Source organism: Nicotiana tabacum, chromosome 14 (genome assembly GCF_000715075.1).
Source record: "Nicotiana tabacum cultivar K326 chromosome 14, ASM71507v2, whole genome shotgun sequence".
NCBI lineage: Eukaryota > Viridiplantae > Streptophyta > Magnoliopsida > Solanales > Solanaceae > Nicotiana > Nicotiana tabacum.
The window spans coordinates 12,580,046-12,598,843 of NC_134093.1; the positions used below are offsets into that span (position 1 = coordinate 12,580,046).

The 18,798-nt window shown below is 37.8% G+C and overlaps 2 protein-coding genes, 1 non-coding gene and 1 pseudogene across 3 annotated transcripts; 2 read left to right on the forward strand and 2 right to left on the reverse strand.

Annotated features, from left to right (window-relative positions):
* The first annotated feature begins 1,012 nt into the window (after positions 1 to 1,012).
* On the forward strand, positions 1,013 to 2,715 carry LOC107811005 (CBL-interacting serine/threonine-protein kinase 7-like). The gene has a single exon (XM_075229336.1). The coding sequence runs from the start codon at positions 1,099 to 1,101 to the stop codon at positions 2,476 to 2,478; it is 1,380 nt and encodes a 459-aa protein (XP_075085437.1). The 5' UTR covers positions 1,013 to 1,098; the 3' UTR covers positions 2,479 to 2,715.
* Positions 2,716 to 4,232: 1,517 nt separating this feature from the next.
* On the reverse strand, positions 4,233 to 9,329 carry LOC107811004 (pentatricopeptide repeat-containing protein At3g23020). The gene is made up of 4 exons (XM_016635842.2): positions 6,414 to 9,329; positions 5,667 to 5,716; positions 5,522 to 5,577; positions 4,233 to 4,514 (listed from the first exon to the last, which is right to left on the reverse strand). The coding sequence occupies exon 1, from the start codon at positions 9,216 to 9,218 to the stop codon at positions 6,441 to 6,443; it is 2,778 nt and encodes a 925-aa protein (XP_016491328.2). The 5' UTR covers positions 9,219 to 9,329; the 3' UTR covers positions 4,233 to 4,514; positions 5,522 to 5,577; positions 5,667 to 5,716; positions 6,414 to 6,440.
* An 87-nt stretch (positions 9,330 to 9,416) lies between these two features.
* On the forward strand, positions 9,417 to 9,488 carry TRNAK-UUU (transfer RNA lysine (anticodon UUU)). Its single transcript has one exon. It is a non-coding gene; the product is annotated as a tRNA-Lys (tRNA).
* A 2,079-nt stretch (positions 9,489 to 11,567) lies between these two features.
* On the reverse strand, positions 11,568 to 18,624 carry LOC107811003 (acylamino-acid-releasing enzyme-like; annotated as a pseudogene).
* Positions 18,625 to 18,798: the final 174 nt, after the last annotated feature.

An 18,798-nucleotide genomic window follows, 5' to 3' on the forward strand; every position in this document is an offset into this window, starting at 1 on the left:
TCCAACTTGTTGCGTTTTATTTAACTTTTAAACCTTTAACTATCATTTACAAATGAAGTACTTATGTGCATCTACATCACTTAAATGATAATTTTCGCTTGAGAAAAAAGTGATGCGAATCTTGAATTGTTTCTAACCTGAATATAATGTCTTTATCCTCTCTTTTTTTGACTATTTTTATATGCTATTTATTTTCTATTTTTGTTGAGATTATATAAACCAAAATACAAACATCTCTTGCGCAATTAAGTTTAAACAGTAATTAACAATTCTTTAACCGTTCATTTCAAAATTATCTAACTAAAAAAAAAGATTTTTTATGCTGAAGAAACCAAAAGAAAAAAGAGTTGAACAATCTCTAACCTTTTTATATACTTAAAGAGTAATGATGAAAGTATTAATAAGTTCTCCATTATTCTCCCTTATATAAGAAGAACAAATAAAGAGTTGAGCGCTTATGAGCGAGCCTACTACGGCAGAGCAGATATATATATATATATATATATATATATATATATATATATATATATATATATATATATATATATATATTTGACGGTTGTTCATGGATTTAAATTTAATAAGGAATGATTTTCTCTTTGTTAGTACAATTTAAAGCTTCTATAAATAACTAAATAGAGCCATCTTTATAGAAAAAATACACTAGTGTAGAAGTACAAAGGCTACAACTTGCAAGGACGAAGGGACCGCAAGATCAGGAAAGCCAACGTTCTCACCAAGGGCATAATAGTACAAAAGTCTGGTACAACAGGCTCAGAGATAATAATTTGAGAAATTCCAGAACTATCCCTAGGTCGGCAAGCAGGCATATTGAACTGCTGCAATCTTATTCCCCTTCTAATAAGTAAACTAAAGTAAAATGATCATTTTCTCTAGTCATAATTGTACACTCCTAAAATAGCTGTTGAAAATTGAAAGAATTTGGTAAAAATGACAGATTAGATCCAGCCATATACCCCACTCAATACTAATCTCCCTATAAAACCAACATTCATCCCCTCTTCTTTCTTGCCCTGCCACTTACTAATCTTCCTCCTCCCTTTGCTCCGCCTCCACCCACCATCCGCCGCCTTAGGCATGGATGTAAAATACCCCCAACCACCACCATCCGCCGCCTTAGGCATGGATGTAAAATACCCCCAACCACCACCTTCCACCGTCAAAATCAAAAGAACCACCAGCTCCGACGGTAGCGGAACCGGTACAATAATTCTCAACAAATACCAACTTGGTCGTCTTTTAGGCCGTGGTAGCTTTGCTAAAGTCTACCTCGGCCGTTGTTTAGACGACAACAATACAGAAGTCGCCATTAAAGTTATAAACAAAACCACTACAACGACAACTACTTTCGATGCTTCTATGGAACCGCGTATAATCCGAGAAGTCTCCGCCATGCGCCGCCTTAATCACCACCCAAACATTCTTAAACTCCACGAAGTCATGGCTACAAAAACCAAAATCTACCTCGTAATGGAACTCGCACACGGCGGAGAACTTTTCACGAAGCTCAACCGCCGTGGCGGCCGGTTTTCTGAATCAACCGCCCGGTTTTACTTCCACCAGCTTGCTTCCGCTTTACACTTCTGCCATCAAAACGGCGTCGCACACCGCGATATTAAACCTCAAAATCTCCTCCTAGATGAAGACGGTCACCTTAAAATCTCTGACTTCGGACTCTCCGCCTTGCCGGAGCAATTACGTAACGGTCTCCTTCACACCGCTTGCGGAACTCCGGCGTATACTGCACCTGAAGTAGTTTACAGAAAAGGGTACGACGGAGCTAAAGCGGATGCATGGTCATGTGGGGTTATTCTCTATGTATTTCTCGCCGGTAGTTTACCTTTTGATGATTCAAATTTACCTAACATGTATAAAGCTATACATCGCCGTGAATTTAAGTTTCCCGATTGGGTTTCAAAGCCGGCTCGGAGAGTAATAAACCGGTTGCTTGACCCGAACCCGGATACGAGATACAGTATTGAGGAGTTGATGAAAACTCCCTGGTTTAAAAGGTCGTCGTCGATGAAACAAGAAGAGATTAAGCAATTTGGTGAGGGGATTTTGGAGAAGGAAAGTAGTAAACATATGGGGAGAATGAATGCGTTTGATATTATATCGATGAATTCGGGGTTGGATTTGTCGGGGTTATTTGAAATGGGGTTGAATAAGAAGGAAATGAGGTTTACGACGAATGTGGGGGTGATTGAGGTTGAGGAGAAGGTGATGAAGATTGGGAAAGATGGAGGGTATAGAGTGGAAAGAAGGAAGAGTGGGGGAGTTGGGTTGGTGAAAAGGAGAGTGGTTTTGTTGGTGGAAATATTGGAAGTGGCAAAGGAGTTATGGTTGGTGGAGTTTAAGGTTGTGAATGGTGGAACAGAATTTGAGGATTGTCAATGGGAAGAGTTGAAATTTGGGTTGAAAGATATTGTTGTTTCATGGTATAATGATGGATCTTGAAGAGGATAGGTGGTGGTGGAATATGGCAGTGGCCAGCGGCCGGCGGCGGAGTTTGAGCCTTTGTGGTGGCGGACGGCGGGGGATGGAGGCGGCATTACATAGTGGTAGGTGTCTTTGATACTTGATCTTCCAGGGCGTATAGGCATTAGGCAGTAATTAGTGAGCTAAAATGTAGTTCTTGTTAGTCTTTTTTGGACTCTGTAAATTGAAATGGAAAACATTTTTTTTTTTGGTTTAGTTATGCATCTGTTTTTAATTGTTTATTTTTAATATTTCAATTTGATTTAAATCTAATACTAGACCCATGGATCATGAAATAATCTCTATAATTTTTCAAAAGTTAGGATAGTTCGATGCACAAAATATTTAGTAATTTATGCAAGAGTTTGAGGAAATGTCACACCTCTTCCTCTTAGCTTATAGCTTATCCATGCTTGCATCAGTAGCTGGTTCGGCGGTTTGATAATCAAGTTTGGTTGGTAAATCTTTCAGAAAATAGTTTTAAATGGGTGGGCGGCTATGGAAGCCCATTCTTTTAGAAGAAACTGAAAATGACAAATTAGATAATGTTTATCAATCTCGGTGGAAGGCTGAAGCTAAGCAAGTTCTATTAAACGGTTCAAAAAATCAAAATTTTCAACGTCTTCATGAGTTTCTTAGTGTTTTCCCTGCTTCAGTTTCTTTCAATTAAGTCTGAAACATGACAGTGGCAAAAATAAGGCTAAAGTCAGCAGTTTGACAGCACAAATGACAGCAGACAAAAACGATACAAAATTTGAAGTTCATGAATTCTTACCACCTCAAATTAATATATATATATATAATAATAATAATAATTACGTTCACATATTTAGAAAATTTCTTAACATGCATATAAAGATGGTACAAAATTTACTTAGATTCACGTGAACCCGTAATTATTACTATAGATCGGCTCATGGCTGCCATTACAAGTTGATTAAGCAACCGTCAAAATTTCATTTGCCCCCCCCCCCCCCCCCAAAAAAAAAGTAGTCTCAATCAGTGTTTTAAAAGGCGTGGGCGTAAGGCGAGACGTTTTACATATGTCTCAACGGGGCGTAAGCCCCATAGGTATTTAGTTTTTAATATTTTATAAAATAATATAATGACAGTAAATATTTATAAATAGGTAAAATTGCATAAAAATTGAAGAAAACTATATATATGTGTGCTACATCCCCACAAAAAACTAATCAAAATAATCTATTATACGTTACTTACAAGCACAAGTAATTTGAGTCAAAGAATAAAGTTTTTTATATGGAGGAACAAAAAGGATGATTAACCTGCAATTTGAACTTTGAATTTGCTGCTAAGAAGAAGGAGGTAGGAGGTAGTTCTCTTTGTATTTGTAAAAAAATTAAATATTCGTTGCTTTTGGGAAATATTAGCAGACTAGCGGACAAGATAAAAAATTGGGAAAACCATGAATTATGGCTTAAATCAATAAAAAAAGGTTTTTACTTTTAAATTTAATACTTTTGAGTTCCTTTTTAAACCTTTTGAGTAATTATCAAACTGACTTTTGAGAATTTGGGTATTATATGAAGGACTAATTCAACAAATTTTATTTTAATTTGAAAAAATCTCTAGGGCTTATCCTTACTAAAAAAACGCGCCCCGAACGCCCGGGCGTACGCCTCTTGAGACTTTCGCCCCACGCCATCGCCCCGGGACGTTTTCGGTACGCCTCGCCCCAGGGCTCGCCCCAAAAACGCCTTTTAAAGCAGAGGTCCCAATAAGGTAGATTCAATGAAAAACCAAGAACCAAATATCTGACATACATAAATATAATATAATAGTGGTAAGTTTTCGTCAACTAAAGTTTCAACCAAGCCTAATTTGCTGAAAACATAATAAACAAGTTCTCGGGATTATACCGAGTATAAAATCTTGTACAGTGCAGAAAAGCATAGATCTCCATTTCACCACACAACAAATACTAGCAGCTGTTGAGCTAGTTGTTGGATCCAGCAGCTTAATCAACAAGGTGCTATTTCAAAGACATTATACTACTGCAGTAAAGAACAATATAGAAAGATGCACTCAATAAATAAACGTATAGATCTGGCAAAGAAAATATCTACACATGCTAGACAGGCTAAAACCACTTACAAAATAGCATCTAAAAGTATCTCCACTAGCACATAATGTAATGTAGTTTTCCTGTTAGTGAAAAAAAGTAATGACCTGAAAAAGGGATTTGGATATACTCTGATATGCTCATCTTATGATGATAATCCTATCCCAATTTAATAATGCCATGTCAATATGTCAAAAGGAAATGCTTAACCTGTTGATCATTGTTTAGTGGATTTTTTGAAGGCCAGGCGACAACAAAGTTATAGTAAACACTCTGTTCCAAATTATGTGAACCTGCTTGACTGGGCACGGAGTTTAAGAAAAAAATGAGAACTTTTGGAATTTGTGGTCCTAAACAAGTCAAAAAAGGCCGAGAGTATTTGTGTGGTTATAAAAACTTTCTCAGTAAGGGTAGAATTGTAAGTTTAAGCTAAATTGTTTCCAAATTTAGAAAAGGATCATTCTTTTTGGAACGGACCAAAAAGGAAATAGGTTCACATAAACTGGAACGGAGGGAGTAGTAAATTTTAGAAGGACTAGGCAACAATAGAGTTATGGTAAATCTTTTGCTGAAAAAGAGTTAGACGTTGATTAACACTAGTCGTAATTTTGCACAATCTTTTGTTTCTCAGGCAGTAGCACTCCAAACCAGTCAAATTTTGGCACAAACTGCTGAAGAACTGAGTATTAATTACCTAACAGACTTCAGCAACTAACAATTCTCAACTAAAGTCCTGTAAGCTTCCATTAAGTTCACATCACTCAAAGGCAGCTCCCTATTCTCAAAGCAGGTTCAAATTAGTGTCAAGAATTGAACCACTAACATAACATCAGATAGTGTTTGTTAAGTTTTTGATGCATACCATTAGTATTAATAAGTTTGACAAGCAACAGTCTTTGACGCATCAGTGACATAGTTAATAACAATATTTGTCTTTACCACTTGTATTCACAGTTCTTCAAGCTAACTCTCTCTCGCGAACTGCTTCTTGCTTCCTGTAGACAATATGCAATAATATGCATACCATCAGACAATGTTTTGTTAAGCAGAAATATGAAAGGGGAGAAAACACTACAAATTGTACCTGCTTAATAAATGGGCTTCAAATGATAGTCCCTCTCCAAGAGAAGCAACCTGTAAAATTGCAAAAACTTCATATAACTGTTAAATCTAGAAAACTAAATGAAGACAGATGATGACCCCAAGAACTAGAATCCCATTCTATAAAGCCATATGTCTCATTGAGTAAAGACCAGTTAGAGTTATTATCATTAGTTGACTAACACTGCTTTCGCAGAGTAATCAGCTGCACCCCTTTTATTGGTGTTTATAATTAACATAACATTTTAAAAATGTTCCTGGGAACAGATTTTGTTGTAGTTATAGTAGGTAAAAATGGGATCACCCTCAAGAAATTACTACAATTGCTCCTTTATGTCACAGGAAGAAGGATTTCTTATGTAGTTCAAGGGGACATAGGGGATTGAGGTGCAGTCAACTGATAGTTGATTGATTGCTCTTGAAAAATACCAGGAAATAGTCCTTAGTTCTATGTAGTCTGACATGAATTCAATAAATAAATTATGTTTACTTCCAGTCTTTTACAAATTAAACATCAAAAGCAATGACAATCGAGAAAAGATGATTTAAAACGCCAAAGTTAAATAAGATGAGAACTAGACAGAAACTCAACCTCAGGTCACTGATTCACAATTTCAGTGTAAGTCGAACTGTAATCTGTTTCTAAGTTGAGTTTCAAAATGGACAAGACAGAAGTAGCAATCCATCTTTTCAATGCAACTATTAAATAAGCATTGAAAATTGAAGTTACATGGTATACTAGTATCTATAGGAAGAGCTAGGCATCTTCTCTATCAGGACTGTCAGTATCAAGCACACCGATAACAGAAGATAACGTTGAACTCCACTTTTGCATGCCACTCTGAGGATCCTTTTTCCTAATAAATTCCAGCTTTCCAACAGCCTCCTTTGGAACACCACATTTAAGAAGAATAATTCCAAGTGACTTGAATGTTGAATCATCAGGTTGGATGGCAGAAGAAAGCATATCGTTGTAAGTCGCCAAAGCTTCTTTAAACCTCCCATCAGTTGCATACAATCCAAGCACATTGTTGCAACTCAACAAGTCAGTCAGAAGTCCGAGTTCTCTCATTTTCCGGGCAATTTGAATGGCTTCCTTAAACATTCCGTTTCTCTTGTACATACACAGCATCATCGCATAAGAAAACTCATTTGCATTTCCCTTTCTCTTTAGGTTCTCAAAAATCTCTTCTGCTTGTCCAACCATCGAGCGCTCGCTGTACAAGTCAATCATGCAATTCGAAGAATATACATCAGCCCCTGCCTCAAACGACTGAAGCATTTTGTATGTTTCTTCGGCTTCTCTCAAATACCCGACTTTGGTGTATAACTTAATCAAGGAAGTATATATAACAACATTTGTCTCTAAACCAGAGTTTCTCATTTCAATCAAGTATTTTGTAGCTTCTTTAACACCTCCTATGTCAGCAAAGGCATTTATCAGTACACCATAAACAACAACATCAGGCTTGACATCAAATGCAATCATTTCGTCGAATAATCTTACTGCCATTTCCAGCTGACCTACTTTAGTAAAACTAGATATCACAGCACAATAAGGGATGCAATCATCAACTAATCCCGCCTCCTGCATTTTCCTCACGTAAAATGCTGCTCTCAGTGGCAAATCTGCAGCAGCAAGCATTTGAATGAGCGAACTAAAGCTGCATCTATCAGGAAATAAGCCATGTTTCTCCATGCTATCAAACAAATAACACGCCTCATCGTATTTCTTGCTAATTCCATATGCTTTGATCATTACATTTAACTCAAGGACAGTAAGTCTTTTTCCCTCCTTACAGCAGTTAAAAACTCTCTCAGCTTCCAAAATATGGCCACGTTCGCCAAAGGCATCAATGTTGGCGGAGTAGCATTCAGAAGCCATTTTTCCAGCAAGATGAAACCTTTGGAACCAGGACCAAGACTTCTCTACCATCCCAGCTTCTAGATACATCCTAGTCAAAGCTGACTGAGTGAATTCGTCAATCTCTAGATCTTTCTTATCCATCTCCAAAATGAGCTTCTCTGCATCATTTACCATATTCCTTATAGAAAATGCATATAAAAGAGTGCGATAAGTCACGGAATCGGGCTCTAGAGAAGCACCATTCATAAGTTTAAAGTAGGTGGCAGCCATTCCTATGTTGTCGTGCTTGGCATGAAGGGAAATAAGAATATTATATGTTCTTGTATCAGGATGGCATTGAAGCTCCTCCATCTTCCTCATCAAGGAAGCAACTTCTTCCATTCGGCCATTATTACCACACATGTGTATCATTGTATTGAAAGTAACTGTCGTTGGCAGGATTCCTTCCCTCAACATCTCATGAAAAGTCTCATATGCTTCTTTCACTTGCCCTGCCTTCCCATAAGTGTCAATTAAATTGTTATAGGTATGCGAGCTCAAACAAACACTTGAACCAGAAGAACCATTGACCCTATTACCACTTCTTGTGGCACCATTTACGCGTTCCTCCACCAGACATTTGCATAAAGACCACTTTTTTAAAAATTCTTCTGCCATCTTAAACTCCCCCGCCATTTTATACATCTGAACGACAATTCCCATTGTCACCTCATCCGGTACCATACCTCGTTCATTCATCAACTTCAACCACTTCATTGCCTGCTCCCTACGCCCACCCTTGCTGTAGACATCGATCAGAGTCCCATAAGTTGAATTTATTGGCTCAACTCTCTTTGCCCTCATTTCACTCCACAACCTCTCGATCTCGCCCCACCTCCGTGCTTTCCCGAGAATCCTAAGCATAATATTGTAATGTATAACATTCAATTCATGGCATCCTCTTCTCTTAAACCACTCAAAAATCTCCATTGCTCGTTGCCACTCCACCTGTTCCTTCAATATAATAGTCCTTTCTTTTTTAGTCAAACTCTTTTCCCATGGCTTCAATGCCTCATCCAAATCACTAACTGTCTCCAAAGCTTCCAGCATAACAGGAATGCATCCTCCATATCTTGCCCATTTTGTCGAACACTTAATCTGCACTTTCTCCACCATATTCCCCGAGCTCAACTGACCACCCAATTTTTTCTCATTCTCAATGCTTTCAACTGGTTTCCTCAAAAAATCATTTTGGGTCTTCAAAACACTATCTTTCACAACATGGGTAGGTGAGTCTTGGCCACTTTTCACGTCATTGCCGCATTTCGTCGACCGCTCGGTCTGCACTTGACCCCCAATTTTCTCCTCACTCTCAGTTTTATCAACTGGTTTCCTCACGAAACCATTTTGGGTCTTCAAAACGCCATTTTTCCAAACATGAGTACGCGAGTTTTTGGCAATTTGATAGTCCAGCTTCTCTTTTACATCACTGTCATAGCCAACTCCAGGCCTGAATTTGACCCCAAGATTCTTGCTTTTCTCAAGTCTACCATTTGGGTCATGCAATTGGTTCTGCTCCTTGTATTTCTTGGTGGTTGGGATTGAAATTCCTATATTTGGAGTGGATTTAGTTGAGTTTAGTATGTGGAAGCAATTGCTGGTATCAACATACTGTAACTTCACGAACATTTCTTCAACCTGTCAGTTGATTACATGTAAAATTTCAGTAAAAGTTTTAAGATATGCAGCACATTAGGAACTTCAGAATGAATTGGTGTTAAGAAAGTGAACGAAAGAAGATGAACATAATGGCTAAGCAAGAAAAAAATTGAGACTGGAGAATTATTATTATATAGATTTAAAAATGTAAGTGTGTACTACCACAAAGCCGTCTTAGCTCAGTGGTAGAGCGCGTGGCTTTTAACCACGTGGTCGTGGGTTCGATCCCCACAGACGGCGGGTTTTAATTGGTTTTGGTAGTCAAACTTTGTCTTGGGTTTATGTGGATTTTCTTTGAATTTGACTTATATATTACTCAATTCTTTTGAAAAATACCTAAATGAATAAAATAGTCTGAAGAACGTTAAATTTTTAAGATAAAGAATGGGTATAAAGCACAAATTTTAAAATTCATTTTTTTTCTTGAAAATCGAGTCAAAGGAAAAATTTGTTAACCCTTCAAATTATAAAAGTGTCTAAAATAAAATAGAGAGAATGTATCTGTAGTTTTGAAAGAAAAAAATATCAGATATTTAAGGAATTAATTTGATAGAAATATATTACATTTATATGATGGTGCGTCACGCCACATTTTAGGGAAGATGTTGCGGTGCATGTTATTCACATATGACATTGTTGTAGTTGATGAAATGCGAGGTGGTGTTAACGCAAGACTAGAGGTTTGGAGGCAGACTCTAGAGTCTAAAGATTTCAAGTTGAGCAGGACCAAGACAAAATACTTTGAGTGCAAGTTCAGTGGTGTGGATCAGGAAGTGGACGGGGATGTGAGGTTGGATTCACAAGTTATTCCTAGGAGAGACAATTGCAAGTACCTTGGGTCAGTTATACAGGAGAATCGGGAGATTAACGAGGAATTCACACATCGTATCGCGGGGGGGATTGGATAAAATGGAGGCTCGCTTCTGGTGTTTTGTGTGATATGAATGTGCCACCAAAACTTAAAGGTAAGTTTTACAGAGCGGTGATCAGACCGATTATGTTGTATGGGGCTGAGTGATGGCCAATCAAGAACTCCCATGTCCAGAAGATGAAGGTGACAGAAATGAGAATGTTGAAATAGACGTGCGGACATACTAGGCTGGATAAGATTAGGAATGAAGTTATTTGAGACAAGATGGGAGTGACTTCGGTGGAGGACAAGATGCGAAAAACGATACTTAGATGGTTAAGACATATGAAGAGAAGAGGCGATGATGCCTCAGTAAGGATGTGTGGGAGGTTGATCGTGGAGGGCCTAAGGAGAGGTAGGGATAGACCGAAGAAGTACTGGGGAAAGGTGATTAGGCAAGACATGGCGATGCTCCAGCTCACCGAGGACATGACCCTTGATAGAAAGATGTTGAGGTCGAGAATTAGGGCAGGAGATTAGGTAGCCGATCGTCTTCTTTGTACCAGTAGTTCTAGCGCCTGTAGTAGTAATAGTCTCGTATTTCTTGTTCTCAAATTTTTGTTATTACAATTCTTATACTTTGGTTTTCTGATTGTTTTGCTGGTATTACTGCTTATTGTTATTTTTTGCTTTTACCTTTCCTGAGCTTTTTTATCCGCTTTACTTTTGTATCTTTTTTGAGCCTAAGTTCTACCGGAAACATGCCTCTCTGATTACACACTAGATTCTTTTTATTCCTTATAGGAAGTATATTCTTTTAGTAGTATTCGAAGAAAAAGAATCACCACAATGCTTAAATTTTGAATAGTTAAATGAATTTGAACTCTCAAAATAATTAAAAGTCGTGGAAAAATATTATCTGTAAAGTAGTTTCAACAATTTGATTACGTTCCAACATAGATACAACAACAAACCTAGCTTAATCCCATACGCGGGGTCTAGGAGGGTAGTGAGTACGCATCCTTAGATGTGTCGTACGAATTACAATAAAGGAAATATTTATTCAATCGCTCTTTTCTTTTTCCGAAGAAGACCCTTTCGATATCTATCTACTACTCCATCCGTCTCAAATTATTTGTCGTGTTTCTCTTTTACACGCCCCTTAAAAAAATATTAATTAGGAGTTTTGGACTACTTCACCCTTGTTTATGTCTTAAAATATAATTTCTCCTCGTTGAATATTTATTCTATTTATGTGCTATCTCCGTCTTCAAGAACAATTACTATTAAGGGTAATGAAAAAAAATAATTAAGACAACTATTTTTTAAAAATTATGACCGATAATTTGAGACGGAGGAAGGAGTATATAATTTCAGTCTCCAATTTTTGTTACTGCTGGAATTTCGGGAAAAATTTAATGGCCATAAGCAAAAAGGGGAAAAAAGGAATTTTAAATACTTCATGGTTTGTGCAAAAAGGAGCACTTATCCCTGAAAAAGTGCACTATGCATTTGATTAATAAGAGACATATTTTCAAGTGCTATATAGAGAATTACAAGCAATTTATTAGTATAGTAGTATGATCATGATGAATTTGAGTCAATTATGACCTTCATTTTCTTGGAAGAGCAGGCCGTGAATCTCTAAACATTTTTGTTGCAGAAAGGAAGGAGAGCGGGGAGCAACGGTAAAGTTATCTCCGTGTGACCTATAGGTCATGCGTTCGAGCCATATAAGCAACAATTAATGCTTGCATTAGGGTAGTCTGTCTACATTACGGTAAAAGGCATCTTGCGTTCACTAGGGTAGTCTGTCTACATTACGGTAAAGGGCATCCTGCGTGAACGCAATATGCCGTGTGCACTGGGCTGTCCTTTATTCTTGTTGCAGAAACACTGATTAATGTGGCAATCTATGAGCAGTACTTCTCAAACCACACTCCAATGTTAAGAAAACTTTCAAAGTCTGTTCTTGGTCTGCCAAAAAAGTAAACACATGGCATTAGATCTCACTACATAGCATAACATGAAATTTAATTACACTGATGGATAAGTGGAAAACGGTTATTGATCATCTCAGGTGAGGGAAGAAAACTAGTGCTCAAATTTAGGGGGAAGGAACACAATTACCTATCGAGCTCGTGTATGTCATCAGGAAACATCATCACCTTAACTTCTGCTCCGTTCTCCTTTAATGCTCGCGCATACTGCATCAGACACAGAAGAACAAAACATGTTTACTGAGACACAATGTTTTATCAAACACCAAACTTGCAGGCAAGACGGACTAAAGTTTCTCCATCAGAATGGAAGAGAGCGCGATAGCACTGTAGGAAGTGTTCATATTTGTACGAAAACTTAACTTCATTGTCACAAGATGGTCAAATGAGCTGAATGATTTTTTTATTCAGAGTCCCAATTAATAGGAGAATGGATTCTTTCTTGTTAGACTCGGATAAAATTGGAGAACTCAAGCGACAAAAAGGAGCCAAGGAAGCGATGATTTCCATTGTTATTACGATTTTATGTCCCAAAAAAAAGAAATGTACATACTTGTAATCCATCAGTAATGGGGACGCGAAGGTCCTGAGCACCTAATAGCATGAGCGTGGGAGCTTTGACCTGCAAGATTACCTCCATGTTAGTATAGGAGCATCGATAAAACAATCTAGTGCCATGTAAATTCCAATATGCACCAGCAAATTGTATGTCTAAAAGGAATTAACTGTAATTTTTTCCCCACCCATTTCCAGTTTCTTTTTGTTTGGATGTCAATGAGAAGTAGAAAGAACAGATGTGAAATGATGACTATAATCTTTGCGTTTCAGTTGCCAAGTTCTACGCTCCTGTCCAATAAAACCTGGTAGCCTTTCTTCAATAAGAATTTAACTTCTTTATCTTGACGGTCACTATCAGATCACCTAAAATTGCCTAACAGATTAACTATAGTTAACCGTCCATCAAAAGAGAGATCATTAGTAACCTAAAAGCAACGCAGGTTACCCTACTACGACATGTTAAAATACATTGATAGTATGAGAAAAATTATACTAGGTTATAAAAGTTTTATTTCTTTTCAACAAAAAACAACCAGCTGATGAAGCATATATACCTTGGATACATGTGAAATGGGGGACTTGTCGTAGAATAGAGCAAGATGTTCAGCTGAAGGTGCTGCTGTAAAGGTTGATTTTGCTTCACTTCCAAATGCCTCAAAATAACACCAATCAGGTATATCAGTTGTACCAACCATTAGCCCAAGGTTGCACACTGGGTTCCTAGCAGCTGCAGCAGCAAACTTGTCCGGTGCCTGCATACGAATGCATGAGTAAGAATAGAATAGTTTTAACTTTTCATATCACCGTATAAACGAAGTATCAGAACGTTTGGTCTAATGGCCACGCGCAAACATTTAGTAGAAGTGGATTTAGGTGTAGTAAAAACAGGTAATTTGTGGAACTATTCAACCTGTCCTATCAAGTGTGTCGTCAAAAATCCTCCATGGGAAATGCCAACAGCAGCAATTTTGGATGGATCGGCAAGTCCCATATCAATGACATGGTCTACGGCTGCAAGTACATCATTAACATCCTGTGGATGTGAAACAATTGAAAGGAACTTAAAAGAATGATTATCATTATGGATAAAAATATGATTGGAGAGAACAGCAATGGGCTGTCGTAAAGAACTTTGGACGAAAAGCACCTGCGTACCCACTCTCCCTGGAAGAGATTGCAATGCTTCCTCACCAAATCCCAGAGAACCTCTGGAAATACCTCAATAAGAAATTGGTTTTGTAATGTAATCAAGATATTGCTTAATTTATAAGATGGCAGTTTGAGCATAAAATATATAGCAAATACTGTTTTGGTAACTCATTTTCCCACGTACAAATCTTATGGTGAATCATGAATGTCAAGATAAAAAAGATAAACTTATATGGAATCTGTCTTTACAAGTTTACAGTTTATCTTAATGTGAGATTTGGACCAAGTGATTTATAACGTAACACACATCTTCTGCTAGTTCAGCACAAGTTATAGTACACTCAAAAGTAAATCTCAATTGTCGACTACTCAAAGACGCCATTTCCTGGCAAGAATCACAGATGCCAAAAAGTAATTAGGCTACTCTTTAACTTACCTGTAACTTACAAGAAGCAAGCTAAATCCAAGCGAGCAAAGGAAAGCTGAAGATTTTGAGAAGCTTGACAACGAAACACAATGAGGACCCCGTGAAGGACTACGATTAGCGGGTCACATGCATCATGCTTCTTTGATTTGGATGACGCAAAAATAGCTTCATAAGGTTTGCATGCACCTACCATGAATTAGATTCACGCGATAAATTAGAAGCAATGAAACATAAAATTGAGCTAAAAATTAATGTTACATCTGTTGGTTAAAAAAGAGAGATTACACCCACCAAACATTCTTGACATGCTATAATATCACATACCTTTTGTAAGGTTCTCAGAGAAATCTCTAACAGGTACCGGCATTATACAGAACTCCTTGGATGACAGCAAAGACCTCACCTTTGAAGAGTCGCAAGAAAATAATTAGGACTGGGCTAGTCTTTATTCGTTGTAGCCTAGCCCTAAAGGGTTTAAACAATGTGGACAAGAGTGGGTTGCTCTCGTGGTAAACACCCTCCACTTCCAACCAAGAGATTGTGAGTTCGAGTCACCCCAAGAGCAAGGTGGGGAGTTCTTGGAGGAGCCGAGGGTCTATCAGAAACAGCCTCTCTACCCTAGGGTAGGGGTAAGGTCTGCGTACACACTACCCTCCCCAGACCCCACTAGTGGGATTATACTGGGTTGTTGTTGTATATTCACCTTTTCGGAGCATTTGGTTATGGGGCTTGAGATATCTAGCCAATTCCATCTGGTGTAATCAGAGGCATTCGTGACAAGACAACCATACTTGATTTCAGGAACATCAACTGGACTGCTACATACTTCAAAGATATAAACAACATTAGAAGACTCTCTTGGTTTTTGATTAGGCAATACATTTTCAAGCTTATCAAACAGAAGATTTCAGGTGTCAACCATGACTTTTTTTGATAAGTTAAAATGTTAGCTTAAATGAGCAACATGGTTAGTAAAGAGAGTCATATAGCTGACCCACAACTTGCTTGGGATCGATGAAAAGTTGTTTTTGTTAGTTAAAAAGTCTTTTTATTACATAGGGGGTAGGAGAAGGGGAAATGGGGGAGGAGATTACAAGGTGGGGAATCAAACTCTCACCAACAGAGGCGGACCTATGCTATACTAAGAGTGGTCACCGCCACCTGTAAAGTTCGGCAAAAATTTCAAGTATACATATATATGTCTTTAGAAAATAGTGATATATTAGTAGTGGACACCCTCTATACAAAACAGATTTTGGTTGAATCCAAAAGTGCACCCCTGACCTTCAATCCTAGGTCCACTTCTTCTCTCTAGTAAGGTGAAAGTTCAGGTTTCCAACCAACTGAGCTACTAAGATTCCCCAGTCGATATTGACTCTTACCTGCAATTATATTGTCACCATCTAGAGTAAGGACATCCCATGAAAACTCTGATGTGCTAGGGCTGATTCGTGATACGTCTCCACTGAAAGTAATGAGCATGTGGTTGAACACAGAGGAAGATATACAACATTTGAGTACGATGGAGATAGAATGGTCTCCCCGCTTTACCTCAAGACATCCACGGTCAGTATAACTAGGGTGCTGCCCCAGGCAGATGATAAAACCATAGTGCGTCCATTAGAAATCCACGGGTTACTAAGAATATTTGAACAGTATAACCCAGGGAAGCTTCCATCTTCAGCACACATCACAACAGGAACCTATACATGTCATTGAACACCAATAAGCACATGGTTTATCTAATAAGCTTGATAAGTGAAACAACAAATTTAAGAACTCAGAAAATGGAAAAGGTGAAATAATTATGCCGTTGGTGTGTTCAATTCAACAAGAGTTGTGAGCGCCAATGTTCAGCCGCTCGTATAAGTTTGTGAGCAAAGCAGAAAAATACTACCACATCAACAATTTTGTTATGCGGACATGGCTCTGCATCAATGGACCAATCAATTCTATGGAGTGAATCTGTTGCATTATGCGCTCCAGAATCTACAGCACTTCTTGAAGCTAAAAACACCAGGAACTTTCCATCTGGGCTGAGAATTTAGAAACCAAAAATGGGGTTGTCAGATTTTATGTTATAGTTCGAAAAAGTTATTTAATTAGACTTTACAATTGATGTTTTCCACTAGGCTATGCAACCATATCACCTTTTTATCTATTAAAGAAAAAGTAAGCCAGGGAAATAAAATGCATGGGCCTCTCAAAGTGAACTTCTGAATTGTTTTCTTTTTATTTCTCACCTATTTCTTATTTCCTTTATTTCTCGTTACTCCTCCATTTTTGCTTTCTTCTTTTGTTGGTAGGAGTTGTTGAGAGCCAACAATTCAAAAAGTAGACATACCTAAAACGAGGGAAGAATGTACTACTTATGCTTTCTGTCAGCAGAACTGCCGATAGGTTTGCATCCGTTCTGAAGACGGAAAAAAATGAAATTACAAGAACATCAAAGAAATTTTATCAATAAATACTTGGTCGGTTCAGTGGAAATAGAAATGAATGTTTTAGCGTAAGCAAGATGTCGAAATCTTTGAAAAAAGAAGGCTTCTTTAGAGCAAGCAACCTACCCAGATTGTTCTGGTTCTGATCTAAAAGAAGGAGCTCTAACAGCATACAAAGAACAAGGCCTATTAGTGCAGTATTTGATACCAAACTTTCTCGTCCCTGATCGCCACCCGACAAAAACTAGATATTGTAGTGAGTCCTTTGCTGATGGAGACCAAATAACTTGTCCAACACTCACTGACTTCTCTATTCCATCTACAGCGCGTACCTCGCCACTGCAGAATGTTGCATTAAAGGGTTCCCTCATCAAGTTTAAATGATAAAGTTTTCCAAAACTACTTTAACAGATATCAGCTATATTAACCTGTTAATGTTGATTACGAAAAGCTTAGGTAGTCTTTTCCCTGCATATGCTTCGCCCCAACCCTCTTCCCAATCCCCTTGACCTTTCCAGTTATTACAATCTTTATCTGGACAATTCCCTTTCTTGTCACCAACACATGTAAATGCCGGTTTTGCAGAAACAGGCTCCTCAGCAACATAAGCAATCAAAGTTTCGTCAGAATTCCAGGAAATCCCCTCGAACCTGAGACAGGCAACCGATAGAAATAACAACTAATGACTGCTAATGCTATTACCACAGGATACAGTACTTTTTTGGATAGCAAATAAAGTTACCATCCATCTGAATATACAGATCCGTGTATAGATGAAGGAACATGAAACTCCTTTTCCACCTGAGATGAACTCCAAATCTCGAAGCGAGTAGGAGAATCACTTTCAGCATTTCGAACAATAAGAAGTTTTGAACCTGATGGAGAGGGAACCATCAAAGATGCTGTCCACATCTCAATAGGGAAAGCAGCCCAATGAAATTGTACAGAATCATCTCTTTCTTTGGCAATGTGACTATATGATACATATCTCCTTTTCTTGTTTTCCAAGAGATTAGGTTGGCTAATTGAGAACATAACCTGTGAGCCTCCTGAACCGCGAAACAACAAAGAACATAACGAGTCATCTTTTGTACATATTTATTCCTTAGAAGAACTAGAGAGAACCAAAGTAGCAATACCAGTGTTAGATTTTAAAGTCCACGCCTTCTCAATTGTTGGGATTTCAGTAAACTCTTTGAGTAATGTAGACTGAGAATGGTATTCTTCTTCTGAAAATGCATCTAAACCAACAGGAATATCTTTGAGAGGGCTTGCTCCTGAATTTTCCATTTGCAAGCAAACTGACAAAATTCAATTATGGTTAGGCAGAACTAAAATAACAAGAACTACAATTATGTGATAATTTGCTTTAGAGAACTACAAGAGACGGATATCCATTATTGGTTTCAATGTCTATCGTTCACCAAGATATCAGCAACAACAACCCAGTATAATCTCAAGAGTGAGGTCTGGGGAAGGTAGTGTGTACGCAGACCTTACCCCTACCCTGCGGGGTAGAGAGAGGTTGTTTCCGATAAAACAATCTGATCACGCCTCACTTTCATTACTCTTGATACCTACTTTTAACAAAGAAAAAGAATCAATTCCTTCAACCTTCTTTCTTTTGCAGCATTCTAACTGTAATATTTTAGGACTGTTCAGCTCATTCTGAATATAAAAAGATAATTCTTGGCTAGCAGACACAAAGAAAGAGGAGAAAAACTTAATGACAAAATTATGCATATACAGACACACAGTATATATGATACTCATAGTCACACATGCAGATAAAGATAAACCAAGAAAGCTTACATGGAGAATGAAAAATGATCTAGCTGATAATAAGTTGAGGAGAATTGGAATGAAAATGGAGGAAAGGAGAAGAGTAGAGTAGCAGCAGAAGTGATCAGTTTGTCACTAAATTCCAATGTTTTTGTTTTGTCCATTTATTATGTCCCACTTGCCAAAGAGCATCTATAATTGACTTTCTTTATTCATTTCCTCTGAGTGTCTCATCATTCTTACTGTGTCAGTACTCGGGCAATAATTTTAACTCAAAATTGGAAATATATATTCCTTATATCTGGATAAGTCTTATTAATTTAAGCTGCATTTGATGTTTAAG